The 13,979-nt window shown below is 40.9% G+C and overlaps 1 protein-coding gene across 1 annotated transcript; it reads right to left on the bottom strand.

Moving 5' to 3' along the window:
- Nucleotides 1-3,817: 3,817 nt before the first annotated feature.
- LOC106598866 (CMRF-35-like molecule 4) lies at nucleotides 3,818-9,946 on the bottom strand. The gene is made up of 7 exons (XM_014189881.2): nucleotides 9,765-9,946; nucleotides 9,148-9,489; nucleotides 8,831-8,911; nucleotides 6,271-6,387; nucleotides 5,556-5,651; nucleotides 5,218-5,267; nucleotides 3,818-4,988 (listed from the first exon to the last, which is right to left on the bottom strand). The coding sequence occupies exons 1-7, from the start codon at nucleotides 9,808-9,810 to the stop codon at nucleotides 4,707-4,709; spliced, it is 1,014 nt and encodes a 337-aa protein (XP_014045356.1). The 5' UTR covers nucleotides 9,811-9,946; the 3' UTR covers nucleotides 3,818-4,706.
- Between the last annotated feature and the right edge of the window lie 4,033 nt (nucleotides 9,947-13,979).

Genomic DNA, 13,979 nt, shown 5'->3' with positions numbered 1-13,979 from the left:
CCTAAATATACAACAGCTGAAGACTGAGTAATACTGACAGGTTTCTGAATCCGAGACAGACGTATAAACATGCAATACATCACACAGAAAGTTACGTTTTGTCCTGATCAATCTGTCTCACAAAGCAGAACAGGCTCATGCAATAGAACCCTTACTCTTGATATCTAGCTGGACTGCTGACGGGGTATGAAGAGTGTGGTTGTTCTGCACGCCACAGAGATCTCCCAGCATCCTCTTGGATTAGGCTGGTGATGACAACGCTGACTGTCTTGTTGTCGAACAGTTAGAACCTCCAGTACTGGCTTTTGGTTGTTGTCACTTTTACATGTCATTGTTTTCATGCTTTTCTTCATACACACAATGGATGGAGACTGACAGTTCTTCACAGCCTGTCACTTCAGTAAGGTTCGCACAACACCAATCTGTCATTTTAAACACATCTAACTTCCTTGTCTAATGTATTAATGATGTGATCTGTGTGGTGTGTTTGATCACATTGTTCATGAAAGTTGAATGACCTGGCCTCATTTAGGGTGGAATCTTGTTGAGATGCAGTTCCCTTAAAGGGAAAATCTGCAGATCAAACATCAACAAAGCGGCCACCCCATCACTGTTTTTGGTAAACAGCTGAGGGTTTGGGCTGGAGAAATTTAACCACTAACATTTATAAACAGAGCTATAGATGCAAGGACTGACCATCCACGAGATCAACATTGTAGTTTTAAACATGGTTTGAGTCTTTACAGTGTTTATGTTAAGAATTACATTGTTTACAAAAAATGGAGTAAAACAAGTATATTTTGAGTTTTAGTGGGTTACGACGGTTTAACTAAGCTCATGAGGCATTTATATTCTTCAAGAATCAATGGGCAAATATAATTAATTTAAAAGTACAGTATGTAGCAATCGCAAATTGCCCCTTTAAGTCAACATGTACAAAACTCATGCATTGTGTCACTGAATAATGTGGATAAAAATGTAATAATGTGCACGGATCTCAAGTTAGGATTCAGGACAAGTGCAGAAGCTTGATTAGGAATGTGTATTATAATATGTTTAGTTTGGAAGTGCTAAAGTTTTGAAAATGAGAATGAAAGGTTTACAGTACCTTCAGAGACAATAAGGTTGATTTCAATGTAGTGATCTCATTTCCATTTGACTGTTTTCTCTCCACACCAGTATCTCCCAGCATCGTTTAACGTCAAGACACTTTCCTCTCTGATGTCCTTCAGCGAGTATCTCCCTTTAGAAGCACTGTTTTCCCCCGCCTCAGTCATAATAACTTTGTCTTTATTATAAACAGGACAAACCCCTTTACAGAGGTAATTCTGGTGGCTCCTCCACTTCTCTCTATAGGGGCATCTGATCTGAACCTCTCCTCCCTTATATCCTTCCACTGTGATCAACTCTGCTGAACACACACTCCACACTGCAGCTGTAGGACACACCAACAGTCTCCTTACGAACAGTAGAAACACCCCAGCTTCCATTTCACATACTGTAAGAGTGGATTATGCTCTTATTGTCCTCCTCTTAGGTGAGTACATCAGACTGAATGAACACATCTCCAGTGACTCCTCTCTATAGTTGGATACATTTGGTTATAACATTTTACAGTGTAACTCCATTCACTCACTGATAATGTTTTTAGATAAAGGGGAGGGGACACTGAGGAACACAAGGTCCAGTATGTACTGATGGATGTGATGGGGAACACCAGTGGTGTACCAGACCAGAATCCACTCTTACAGTATGTGAAATGGAAGCTGGGGTGTTTCTACTGTTTGTAATGAGACTGTTGGTGTGTCCTACAGCTGCTGTGTGGAGTGTGTGTTCAGCAGAGTTGATCACAGTGGAAGGATATGAGGGGGGCAAGGCACAGTAACACTCAGTAACACTTTATAATAATGTCCGGCAATATTCAATCACTAAGACATTTATAAATAGTTTACTGACCGTTTAGTAATCATTTATTCCTACAATAAATATGAAATAAAAACATATACTGTACATAGACAGATATTCAAACAACTTGTAATGTCACGTTCTGACCAGTAAAGGGGTTATTTGTTATTGTAGTTTGGTCAGGACGTGACAGGGGGGTATTTGTTTTATGTGGTTCGGGATTTGTTAGTATATGTGTTTATGTAGAGGGGTGTTTAGTTAGAGTATTCCGGGGTTTTTGGGTTATGTTCTTTATTTCGTATTTCTATGTTCTGTCTATGTTGTGTATTTCTTTGTTGGCCTGGTATGGCTCTCAATCAGGAACAGCTGTACATCGTTGTTGCTGATTGAGAGTCATACTTAGGTAGCCTGTTTTCACCTGTCCCTTTGTGGGAAGTTGTGGTTGCATAGCTGTGTGTTTAGCCTGCAATCCTGTTCGTTCGATCGTTTTCTTGTTTTGTTTGTTATGTGTTCAATAAAGTTACTATGAGCACTCAACCCGCTGCGCCTTGGTCCACTACGTACGACGGCCGTTACATGTTAATGATTTACTAGTTAGGGTGCTAGGTAGCCTAGTGGTTAAGAGCAATGGGCCAGTAACCGAAAGGTTAACCCTAATTGCTTCTGTAAGTCGCTCTGGATAAGACCATCTGCTACAGTGCCTTCAGAAAGTATTCACACCCGTAGATTTTTTTCCACGTTTTGTTGTGTTACAAAATGGAATTAAAATGGATTGTCATTTTTTGTCAACAATGTAAACAAAATACTGTAATGTCAATTCACGTTTTTAACTGCACTGCCCCTTTAATTTAAAGTCCATTTTAAATCGCAACACAATTCGCAACAAAACAAATTGCAACAAAACAATCAAATTAAAAAGTTGAAGCAAACAGGAAGCAGTAAAAGGATGAATAAAATAACATAGAACACAGAGGATGTCTAAAACAGTCTCTGATTAAAGGGCAAGCTAAAAGGTACATTTTTAATTGTGATTTTAAAAAGGTGTGTTTTTGACAGTGATTTAAAAACCTCAATCATGTCTGCCATTCTTACTTGACAGGGCAAGCTGTTCCATAACTGAGGGTCTTTGATAGAGAACTAGGTAAATTAAGCACTTACTGGGTTGTATCAAACTTTACATAAAGAAACCCTTAATAAGGAGTCTGAAATTATATAAGTAATGGTTATTTAATCATTTATAAATGTGTTAACAAAACATTAATTGACAGTTATATTGCCTTGGTCAAAAAGGTGTGATACCTTTTTCAGTGCTTTCCAAATAATAGACAATATTTGTCTGCCGATATTAACATGCAATTAAATGACATAAACATTAAGACAAGTTGAAGAGAGACAACAGGGAAACACATCGGAATGAAGAGAGAAGTCAGGGAAACACATCTGATGGAAGAGAGAAGTCAGGGAAACACATCTGATGGAAGAGAGAAGTCAGGGTAACACATCTGATGGAAGAGAGAAGTCAGGGTAACACATCTGATGGAAGAGAGAAGTCAGGGTAACACATCTGATGGAAGAGAGAAGTCAGGGTAACACATCTGATGGAAGATAGAAGTCAGGGTAACACATCTGATGGAAGAGAGAAGTCAGGGAAACACATCTGATGGAAGAGAGAAGTCAGGGTAACACATCTGATGGAAGATAGAAGTCAGGGTAACACATCTGATGGAAGAGAGAAGTCAGGGAAACACATCTGATGGAAGAGAGAAGTCAGGGTAACACATCTGATGGAAGAGAGAAGTCAGGGAAACACATCTGATGGAAGATAGAAGTCAGGGTAACACATCTGATGGAAGAGAGAAGTCAGGGAAACACATCTGATGGAAGAGAGAAGTCAGGGTAACACATCTGATTGTGAGGACATGAAGAAGGGCCCGGTTTCCCAAAAGCATCTTAAGACTAAGTTCATCGTTAGAACCTTCATAGAAGCATTGTTAAATCTCTGAGCTGTTTCCCAAAAGCATCTTTACTAAAGTGGCACTTGAAAACGCTAAATTAAGCTGATTTAGTGCATCGATTTTGGGTAGCCGCCTCCATATTTTCAGGCAGCCATGGGTGGTAATATACTGAACAAAAATATAAACACAACATGGAAAGTGTTGGTCCCATGTTTCGGGGGGGGGGGGGGGGGGGGGGTGAATATTACTGAGGAGTATTATCTCTGTAATAAGCCCGTTTGTGTGGAAAAACTCATTCTGATTGGCTGGGCCTGGCTCCAAAGTGGGTGGGCCTATGCCCAGTCACGTGAAATCCATAGATTAGGGCCTAATGAATTTATTTCAATTTATTTATTTATTTATTTATTTATTTATGAACTGTAACTCAGGAGCTGAACAGTCATCAATATTGTGCAGTAATTCTAATTCTAATTCCAGATTTGAATGTAGAAACTGACACTGCTTTTCTTTCCATCCTATCAATATCGACACATGGTCCAATGAATCACTTAGCGAAAGTTCTCGCTGCGTGGTGTTTTAGAAAACGCAAGTTACATCTTCGGCTGTTGTAGGAACTATGCATCGTTAAAACACTTGTAAGCCTAAGTTCTATCGCTTTTGTGAAGTCAGGCCCTGATCGTGCAGCTGTTTTCTAAAAACAGAGGCTGTCGGTGGAACATATAGTTATAACTATTATAATAACATGTCACTTATGATTTGTTGCCATTGTGAATATGTCCCTTGTGATTGGTTGTCAGTGACTCAGGCGTCTCTGGGTTTGCTGACTGTATAGTAGATGGGAGGAGCCTAAGAGGTGCTCTGTGGATGATTGACAGTAGAGTAGGCGGGGCTTTGACCAATGTTGACAGTGGCATAGTCACCAGGAGAAGTGCCCTCTTTAGCGATGGCGACAGTGGCTTCATTGGGGCAGCTGGGGAACTTGTGGAAGTTGACGCTGGCGTAGTTGAGAGAGTCAGAGGGGCTTGTGGGTAAGTTGGCGGTGGCGTAGACGGTGGTGGTCTCACCACCTGAACTGGACTGTAGAGGGCGGTCCTTTATCTCCTCATACTCACCATCACCATGACAACCCTGGAGAGGAGGAAAAGGAGGAGAGGGACGGGAGGACATGATGAGAGAGGGAAGAACACAGATTAGAACATGCTCTCTGTCTCTCTCTCTCTCTCTTTCCCTCGCTCTCTCTCTCTCTCTCTCTCTCTCACACACACACACACACACACACACACACACACACACACACACACACACACACACACACACACAGTCAGTCAAACAGACAGGCCCGCGCACACACACTGACCTCTCTGTTGATCCTAGTGTCTGTGTTCACCCTGGGTGCTGAGGAGTCAGCTGTGGAACACAACACACACGTACACAGTGTCATACAATTCACACATGTCACTATTGGGCTGCAGCAGTCTGTTCAGGTGGTTTTCAGAGCCCTGTTCACAATGAGACCTCTATTTCTCAACCAGGGCCAAAGGAGGATTGTATATGCAAATGTTTTATTTGAAAGAAAACTGGGTGTAAAATAATAATTTCCCTTCATTTGACACAGTGTGTGTGTGTGTGTGTGTGTTTGTTTGTTTGTTTGTTTGTTTGTTTGTTTGTTTGTATGAGTGAGTGAGTGTTTCTCACCTGTTTCCATGTTGAGTTTCCATCTATAGACTATGAGCAGGCTGACCACAAGCACCAATAGCAGCATGACCAGAATCCCAGATACTATGATGACCACTGATGTATCAGAACACAGACACAAACAGTACCATTAGAACACATACTTTACAATCAGCACTTCTGTTCAACTTACATAGAGCCTTTTACACTAATATGTGAAGTAAGATCTGCCTCTCTTCCACATCAGATGTGTAACTTTTCTGTTTACTTCCTGTCCTCACATTAACCTTGGATGTGGTGACCAACATTCATGCTTCATGTCTGGGTGCAGCTATTAGCATACTGTATACACCATAGTATGTAGACTAACAAAAGAAGGCTAGCTGTTCAAACAATACATGAGCTTCTCATCTAAACCATATTGCACACTTGAATTAGGCATCAATTCACAAATGTGTTGATATTTTAAAAGGTTTTAATTTTTCAGTTGGCTAACACTACAAATGCTGTGTGCTGGTATTAAAGTCATTCTTTCAGGGGCATGTGTTGTCAGAGAGACACTGTTTTTATACTATACCTCTGAGAGTGGGGAATCTGGTGTAGTGTCCCACACTACCTGCGGATGTGGCTTGGGAATCTGATTCCAAAGTCAGATTTGACACCAGATCCTTCTCTTTACAATACGAAAATATGTTTACAAACTAGCGTAGTGTAAAAAGGCTCAACGTTTATTTACCAGATCTGTTGTGTGTTGATGCTAAGATGGATGATGGTGATGACACGGATGATGGTGATGAAGTGGATGAGGTTGAGATGGAGGTGGCAATAGGTGGTGATGATAGAGTTGGTGAAACTGGGTTTGAGAGGGAGAGAAAGAGGGAGCGTGTCCCATACATATAGTATGCTTGTGTGTGTAACAGATTAAATTACTCAAATACTACCAGGGTTGGGGTCTATCCTTTTAAATTACAGTCAATTCAGAAAGTAAACAACATTTTAATTCCAAAATTATCTGTTATTAGCTAGGTTTCCATCCAACTAGCGACAGATTTTCATGCAAATATGATCAAATCTGCATAAAGAAAATATGCAAAATTTCCAACCAAGTGGTTTACACTAAACAAACTTGTTGCGGAACGTGATGACGTAGTTCACACAAAATGTACTTTTTTACTTAAGTTTTAATTTACCGAATAAAAATAGAAAGTTCAATGTGTTTCCATCGCATTTTCAACTCTACCGATAGTTTTCACAAGAACTGTTGCGTTATATAGCAAATGTTTCTATGCTGGACTTGGCATGTGTGCTCTAGCCAACAGCTCAAAGATACAGTCGGCTGTGAGGGTACTGCGTAGACTAGTATACACGATGAGATTATTATGGATAAGAATATTTATATTTGTCAAATGGCAGTCAAGCATCGATCAGTATTTCACCAGAATAAGACCCTCGATAGTCATTGGAAAGGATCATCAAGCTCATCACCGTGTACTTTCACCACCCTGTGAACTTCATCACAAGTTATTTCATCTGTAGCCGAATAAACTGCAAAGTTTACTTTGATATGATGGTTATTATATAAATAGTTGTGCATAAAGGTGTTTCCACAACTATATCTCTCAAAATGTATTTTACCAACACAAGAAGACCCCACCATGTCAAAAGAACAAATGATCTCTCATCATATCTATACTAATTGTATCAAAACTAGCTGAATCTAATCACAGCTGTTATGAAAAAATGTCTTCATAAGAATTGAGAATGGAAGCGTAGTAATGAAAGCATTGAAGAGAAGCTACATTTCAGTGTACTTCCTGAATTGTTTGAAATGTAAATGTACCCTGACCACTATACTATATACACGACTCCAACACCATCATTAAGTTTGCCGATGGCACAACAGTGGTAGGCCTGATCACCGACAACGATGAGATAGCCTATAGGGACGAGGTCAGTGACCTGGCCGTGTGGTGCCAGGACAACAACCTCTCCCTCAAAGTGATCAAGACTAAGGAGATGATTGTGGACTACAGGAAAAAGAGGACCGAGCACGCACCCATTCTCATCGACAGGGTTGTAGTGGAGCAGGTGGGAGCTTCAAGTTCGTTGGTATCCACATCACCAACAAACTAACATGGTCCAAGCACACCAAGACAGTCGTGAAGAGGGCACGACAAAACCTATTCCCCATCAGGAGACTGAAAAGGTTTGGCATGGGTCCTCAGATCCTCAAAAGGTTCTACAGCTGCACCATCGAGAGCATCGTGACTGGTTGCATCACTGCCTGGTATGGGAACTGCTCGTCCTCCGACCGCAAGGCACTACAGAGGGTAGTGCTTACGGCCCAGTACATCACTGGGGCTAAGCTGCCTGCCATCCAGTACCTCTAAACCAGGCGGTGTCAGAGGAAGGCCCTAGAAATTGTCAGACTCCAGCCACCCTAGTCATTCATTCTTCTCTCTGCTACCGAACGGCAAGCGATAACAAGCACCAAGTCTAGATCCAAGAGGCTTCTAAACAGCTTCTACCCCCAAGCCATAAGACTCCGGAACATCTAATCAAACGGCTACCCAGACTATCTGCATTGCCCCCCCCCCCCTTCTCTCTGTTGTTATGATCTATGCATGGTCACTTTAATAACGCTACCTACATGTACATATTACCTCAATTGCCTCGACTAACCGGTGCATTGACTCTGTACCCCTGTCTATAGTCTGGCTATTGTTATTTTACCGCTGCTCTTTAATTACTTGTTACTTTTATTTCTTATTCTTATTTTCTTATTCTTATTTTTTTTAAACTGCATTGTTGGTTAGGTGCTTGTAAGTAAGCATTTCACTGCAAGGTCTACACTCATTGTATTAAGAGCATGTGACTAATACAATTTGATTTGATTTGATCCCCACAGACAGGCGTAAAGAAAGAAGTGTGGTTTCTGCTCTTCCTGTTCAGATATTTGGGTTCTCATTTAGCGAACTACTCCTCTCTATATATCTTTCTCTTTTTTCATACACGGGTGCAAATGCCCTAAATACATATGTACATGAAGTAAGTACATTTAAACACATAGGAAGTTAAGATGTTGTCTCTACTCACACAGACACACCCAGCCCTCTCCATTATTGTGTCCTCTGAAGCTTCTCACTTCACTGACGTACAACTGTGTCCTGATCAATCTGTCTCATAATGCAGAACAGGCTAATTAAAGAACAGTCTTACTCTTGATATCAAGCTGGACTGCTGACAGGATATCGATTGTGTGGTTGTTCTGTCTTCATTTTTTTCATTATACATACAATGGATGGAGACTGACAGTTCTTCATAGCCTGTCACTTCTTCAGAGCCTGTCACTTCAGTGGGGTTTTCACAACACCAATCTGTAATTGTAAACAAACATGTCGGAGCACAGAATGAAATGTGTTCCCTTTTGTTGAGGATCGCTTAATTCATGCATTGAGTCAATAAAAAATATGCCTAAAATCTTGAGTAATGTGCAGCGATCTCAAATTAGGAGTCGGGCCAATAGCAGAGGCCTCATTAGGAATGTTTAATGTAAAATGTTGAGGATGAAAGTGGTAAAGTTTTGAGGATGAGAATCAAAGGTTTACACTACCTTCAGAGACTTCAAGGTTGACTTTAATGTAGTTATCTTGTCCCCATGTGTCCACTCCACACCAGTATCTCCCAGCATCCTTTAATGTCAGATTGGTGATTGTCACAATGAAGACACTTTCCTCTCTGATGTCCTTCAGTGAGTATCTCCCTCTAGAAGTGCTGTTTTCCCCCGCCTCAGTCTTAATAACTTTGTCTTTATTAAAAACACGACATTCCCCTTTACAGAGGTACTTCTGGTGGCTCCTCCACTCCTCTCTATAGGGGCATCTGATCTCTGCCTTGCCTCCCTTATATCCTTCCACTGTGATCAGCTCTGCTGAACACACAGTCCACACAGCAGCTGCAGAACACACCAACAGTCTCATTACAAACAGTACAAACACCCCAGCATCCATTTCACATACTGTAAGAGTGGTTTCTGGTCTGGTACACCACTGGTGATCCATCACATCCATCAGTACATACTGGACCTTGTGTTCCTCAGTGTCCCCTCCCCTTTATCTAACAACATTATCAGTGAGTGAATGGAGTTACACTGTAAAATGTTATAACCAAATGTATCCAACTATAGAGAGGAGTCACTGGAGATGTGTTCATTCAGTCTGATGTACTCACCTAAGAGGAGGACAATCTTCAGTGTGGGGACCAGCAAGATAACCATGATGACTTGTGGCTCCCAGCTAGTTCAAGTCTCTTTAGACCCTGTACATCTTGTTTACTCCAGTCCCCTCAATACTTCTACGTCCAGTTACCACCCCAGTACAGGAAGGTCTGTTCCTGCAGTGTGCATGAGAACCATTCTGTTAGTGTGTGTAGTGCAGGAAGTCCTGCTGTTTGATTAATTTCTTCCTGAAATCGTTTCACTCCTCCGTAAAACTTTTTAATAACATCCAGCAATAAACCGTATATGAGTCATTTATAAATAGCTTTCTCATCATTCATTAATCATAATATATATGGACAGTTAAACAACTTTTAAAATATGTATTAATGGTTATTAATTAGGGTGGCAGGTAGCCCAGCAGTTAGGAGCATTGGGCCAGTACTGAAAGCTTGCTGGTTCAAATCCCCAAGCAGACTAAATGAAAAATCTGTCTGTGCCCTTGAGCAAGGCACTTACCCTTAAATGTTACTGTAAGTCGCTCCGGATAAGAGCGTCTGTGAAATGATGAAAATGTAAATGATTAGTAAGATATAGATCCTTATATTATAAACTTAGAAATTGAATTATTTTAACTTAGGGATAGCACCTTTTTTTTTTTTTTTCGCCTAAAATAACAAACCCAAAACTAACTGCCTGTAGCTCAGGCCCTGAAGCAAGGATATGTGTATTCATGGTACCATTTGAAAGGAAACACTTTGAAGTTTGTGGAAAATGTGAATTGAATGTAGGAGAATATAATTGAATGTAGGAGAATATCACAAATGATCTGGAAGAAGAAAATACAAAGAAAAAAACAACCGTTTTTTTGTAATTTTTTTTATACCACCCTCTCAGCCTCCAGTATTTATGCTGCAGTAGTTTATGTGTCGGGGGGCTATTGTCAGTCTGTTATATCTGGAGTATTTCTCCTGTCTTATCCGGTGTCCTGTGTGAATTTAAGTATGCTCTCTCTTATTCTCTCTCTTTTTCTCTCTTTCTTTCTCTCTTTCTCTATTTCTATCTTTCTCTCTCTCGGAGGACCTGAACCCTAGGACCATGCCTCAGGACTACCTGGCCTGATGACTCCCTGCTTTCCCCAGTCCACCTGGTCGTGCTGCTGCTCCAGGTTCAACTGCTCTGCCTGCGGCTATGGAACCCTGACCTGTTCACCGGACGTGCTACCTGTCCAGACCTGCTGTTTTCAACTCTTTAGAGACAGCAGGAGCGGTAGAGATACTCTCAATGATCGGCTATGAAAAGCCAACTGACATTTACTCCTGAGGTGCTGACCTGTTGCACCCTCGACAACCACTGTGATTATTATTATTTGAGCCTGCTGGTCATCTATGAACATTTGAACATCTTGGCCATGTTCTGTTATAATCGCCACCCGGCACAGCCAGAAGAGGACTGGCCATCCCTCATAGCCTGGTTCCTCGCTAGGTTTCTTCCTAGGTTCTGGCCTGTCTAGGGATATTTTCTATTTTCTTCTAGGTTTTTCCTAGCCACCGTGCTTCTACACCTGCATTGCTTGCTGTATGGGGTTTTAGGCTGGGTTTCTGTACAGCACTTTGTGACATCGGCTGATGTAAGAAGCGCTTTATAAATACATTTGATTGATTGATTTATCTTTTAAAAGGTCCCGAAAGGTCCCAAATATAGCCATCACTCTAGTTGTAATTCCGATGGTGTCCACAAGAGGGCAGCAGTGTTTGTGCAAAGTTTCAGACTGATAACTTGAAGTATGAGCAAGCCACATGACATTTAGTGTGAAGTCACCCAGGTACATTTGGGCAAATCGTGAAGGACACATTTACATTTACATTACATTTTTCTGCAAGAATATCTTTAAATCTGTATACTTGGACTTTGATTTAGCTTTTACAGTATTAGTAGCCATATTGTAAGTTCAACATTTGCAAAACACCCAGTTTTCATAACTTCATAACTCTCCATATTCTTGCAATTTTTGTCCAAAAGGAAAAGGCTTGCTGTCGCACAAGGTTAGCAGCAAAATTGTGTGACAGATATGGGGTTGTGAGACAGATACACATACTTCCGTAAAGCCCATCTCATTGGCTATCTAGCAAGCTTTGTTTGACTCCGATTGGTGCTTATTTGACAAAGTTATAGTCAATCAAGTGAACACCGCCCGTGTCATCCGCGCGCCATGAAGGCGTCGCTTTCTGACCAAATTTGATGTCCTATAGGTTAAACTACACTCCTAATGATATAGTGAAGTCTGGTTACGTTCTAGGATCTCTGAAGAATAAATACAAACGTCATTTGACTGGTTGAAACAACGTTTAGGGTTAGATTTTCACAGAGACCTTTTTAGAATATGAAAAAGGATTTTGTCTAACAAAACGACCCTTCATGTTATCTCTGGGACCCTTGGGATGATAAATCAGAGCAAGATTTCAGAATGTAAGTACACATTTCACCTTCAGAGGTGAATTTATCAAAGCTGTTGCGGTGAAAAAAGTGTTTTGTTGTTTTGAGCTCTCCTCAAACAATAGCATGGAATTTTTTCGCAGTAATAGCTACTGTAAATTGGACAATGCAGTTATATTAACAAGAATGTATGCTTTCAGCCAAAATAAGACACTTATATGAACCGACATTTGTTGTTTCTCTAAAATATGCGATCATGACACACGGCGCTACATGATTTACAACTGCCCCATTGACGGAACGCCTATCCCTAAGAAGTGTTTCAATTTTCACCTAAAATGACATACCCAAATCTAACTGCCTGCAACTCAGGCCCTGAAGCAAGGATATGCATATTCTTGGTACCATTTGAAAGGAAACACTTTGAAGTTTGTGTAAATGTAGGAGAATATAACACAATAGATCTGGTAAAAGATAATACAAAGAAAAAAACAACCGTTTTGTATTTTCTTTTGTACCATCTTTGAAATGCAAGAGAAAGGCCATAATGTATTATTCCAGCCCAACTGCAATTTAGATTTTGGCCACTAGATGGCAGAAGTGTATGTGCAAAGGTGTAGACTGATCCAATGAACCATTGCATTTCTGTTCAAAATGTTGTATCAGACTGCCCAAATGTGCCTAATTTGTTTATAAATAACTTTTCATGTTCAAAACTGTGCACTCTCCTCAAACAATAGCATGGTATTATTTCACTGTAATAGATTGGACAGTGCAGTTAGATTAACAAGAATTTAAGCTTTATGCAAATATCAGATATGTCTATATCCAGGGAAATGTTCTTGTTACTTACAACCTCATGCTAATCACGAGTCTACATTAGCTCAACCGTCCCATGGAAGGGACACCGATCCCGAAGAAGTTTTAACCCCTTATTTTTGTTACCACAAAACTGCCTCCATACTTTCATTCATTTGGGTTACCTTCAGACGAGTCACGTGAACACCATTGTGTTTGTGACAGTCTCCACTTTCTACAGTGGGGTCATATTAGTTTGTAGCCCAAATGGTTCGGATGCTACAGACAAAAGTTGGAACATCAGACAAACAGTACTGTAGTTCTGCGGCATAGGTGGATGCGGTGGATTGAGATGCAGCCCATGCAAAAAACCATATCTCTAGCTTAAACTCAAATATTAATAAACACCATACTATTTATGCTAATTGTGAGCCATGTCCAGAGTCGAGGCTTCTGGGATTCTGAATCGCGTTCACAGCTCAAGAAATTCTGCACAGACATCTCCATGGCAATCGATGATCCCTTTCCACTGCTCTATGGGTTAGTGGACTGATTGTATTCTGGGTGCAGAGATTACCTTGTAGATCATCAATATCTTATTCTTTATCTCTTTTAAAATCTGTCTATGTTTCACTGTACCATTTTCTACATGGAACATTGTATGACTGATAAATGTTTTGCTATGACCACCCATAAGAGACTCTGGAGAGAGAGGGCAGAGAGGAGATCCACAAAGCCATGGACTCCCTGTTCTCCAGGCTCCTGGAGCAGAGTAGGACCACCATCCAGGCCTTCTGGACCAACCTGGCTAAGGACTACAACCAGGACAGCTACCCCAGAGTGCAGGCCCCCCTGACCAGCATACAACCAGTTAGGTTCCCACTTCTAAAGCAACGTTTCTCAACCTGTGGTATTAGTACACCTGAGGGTAATTTGTCTATCCACAAGACGTTCTTGAGATATTGACCAACTGCACATGACGGGATACATCAGAG

The sequence above is a fragment of the Salmo salar genome, chromosome ssa03 (genome assembly GCF_905237065.1).
Source record: "Salmo salar chromosome ssa03, Ssal_v3.1, whole genome shotgun sequence".
NCBI lineage: Eukaryota > Metazoa > Chordata > Actinopteri > Salmoniformes > Salmonidae > Salmo > Salmo salar.
The sequence above is the reverse complement of the archived record's forward strand: the minus strand, read 5'-3'. Positions and strand labels throughout refer to the sequence as shown.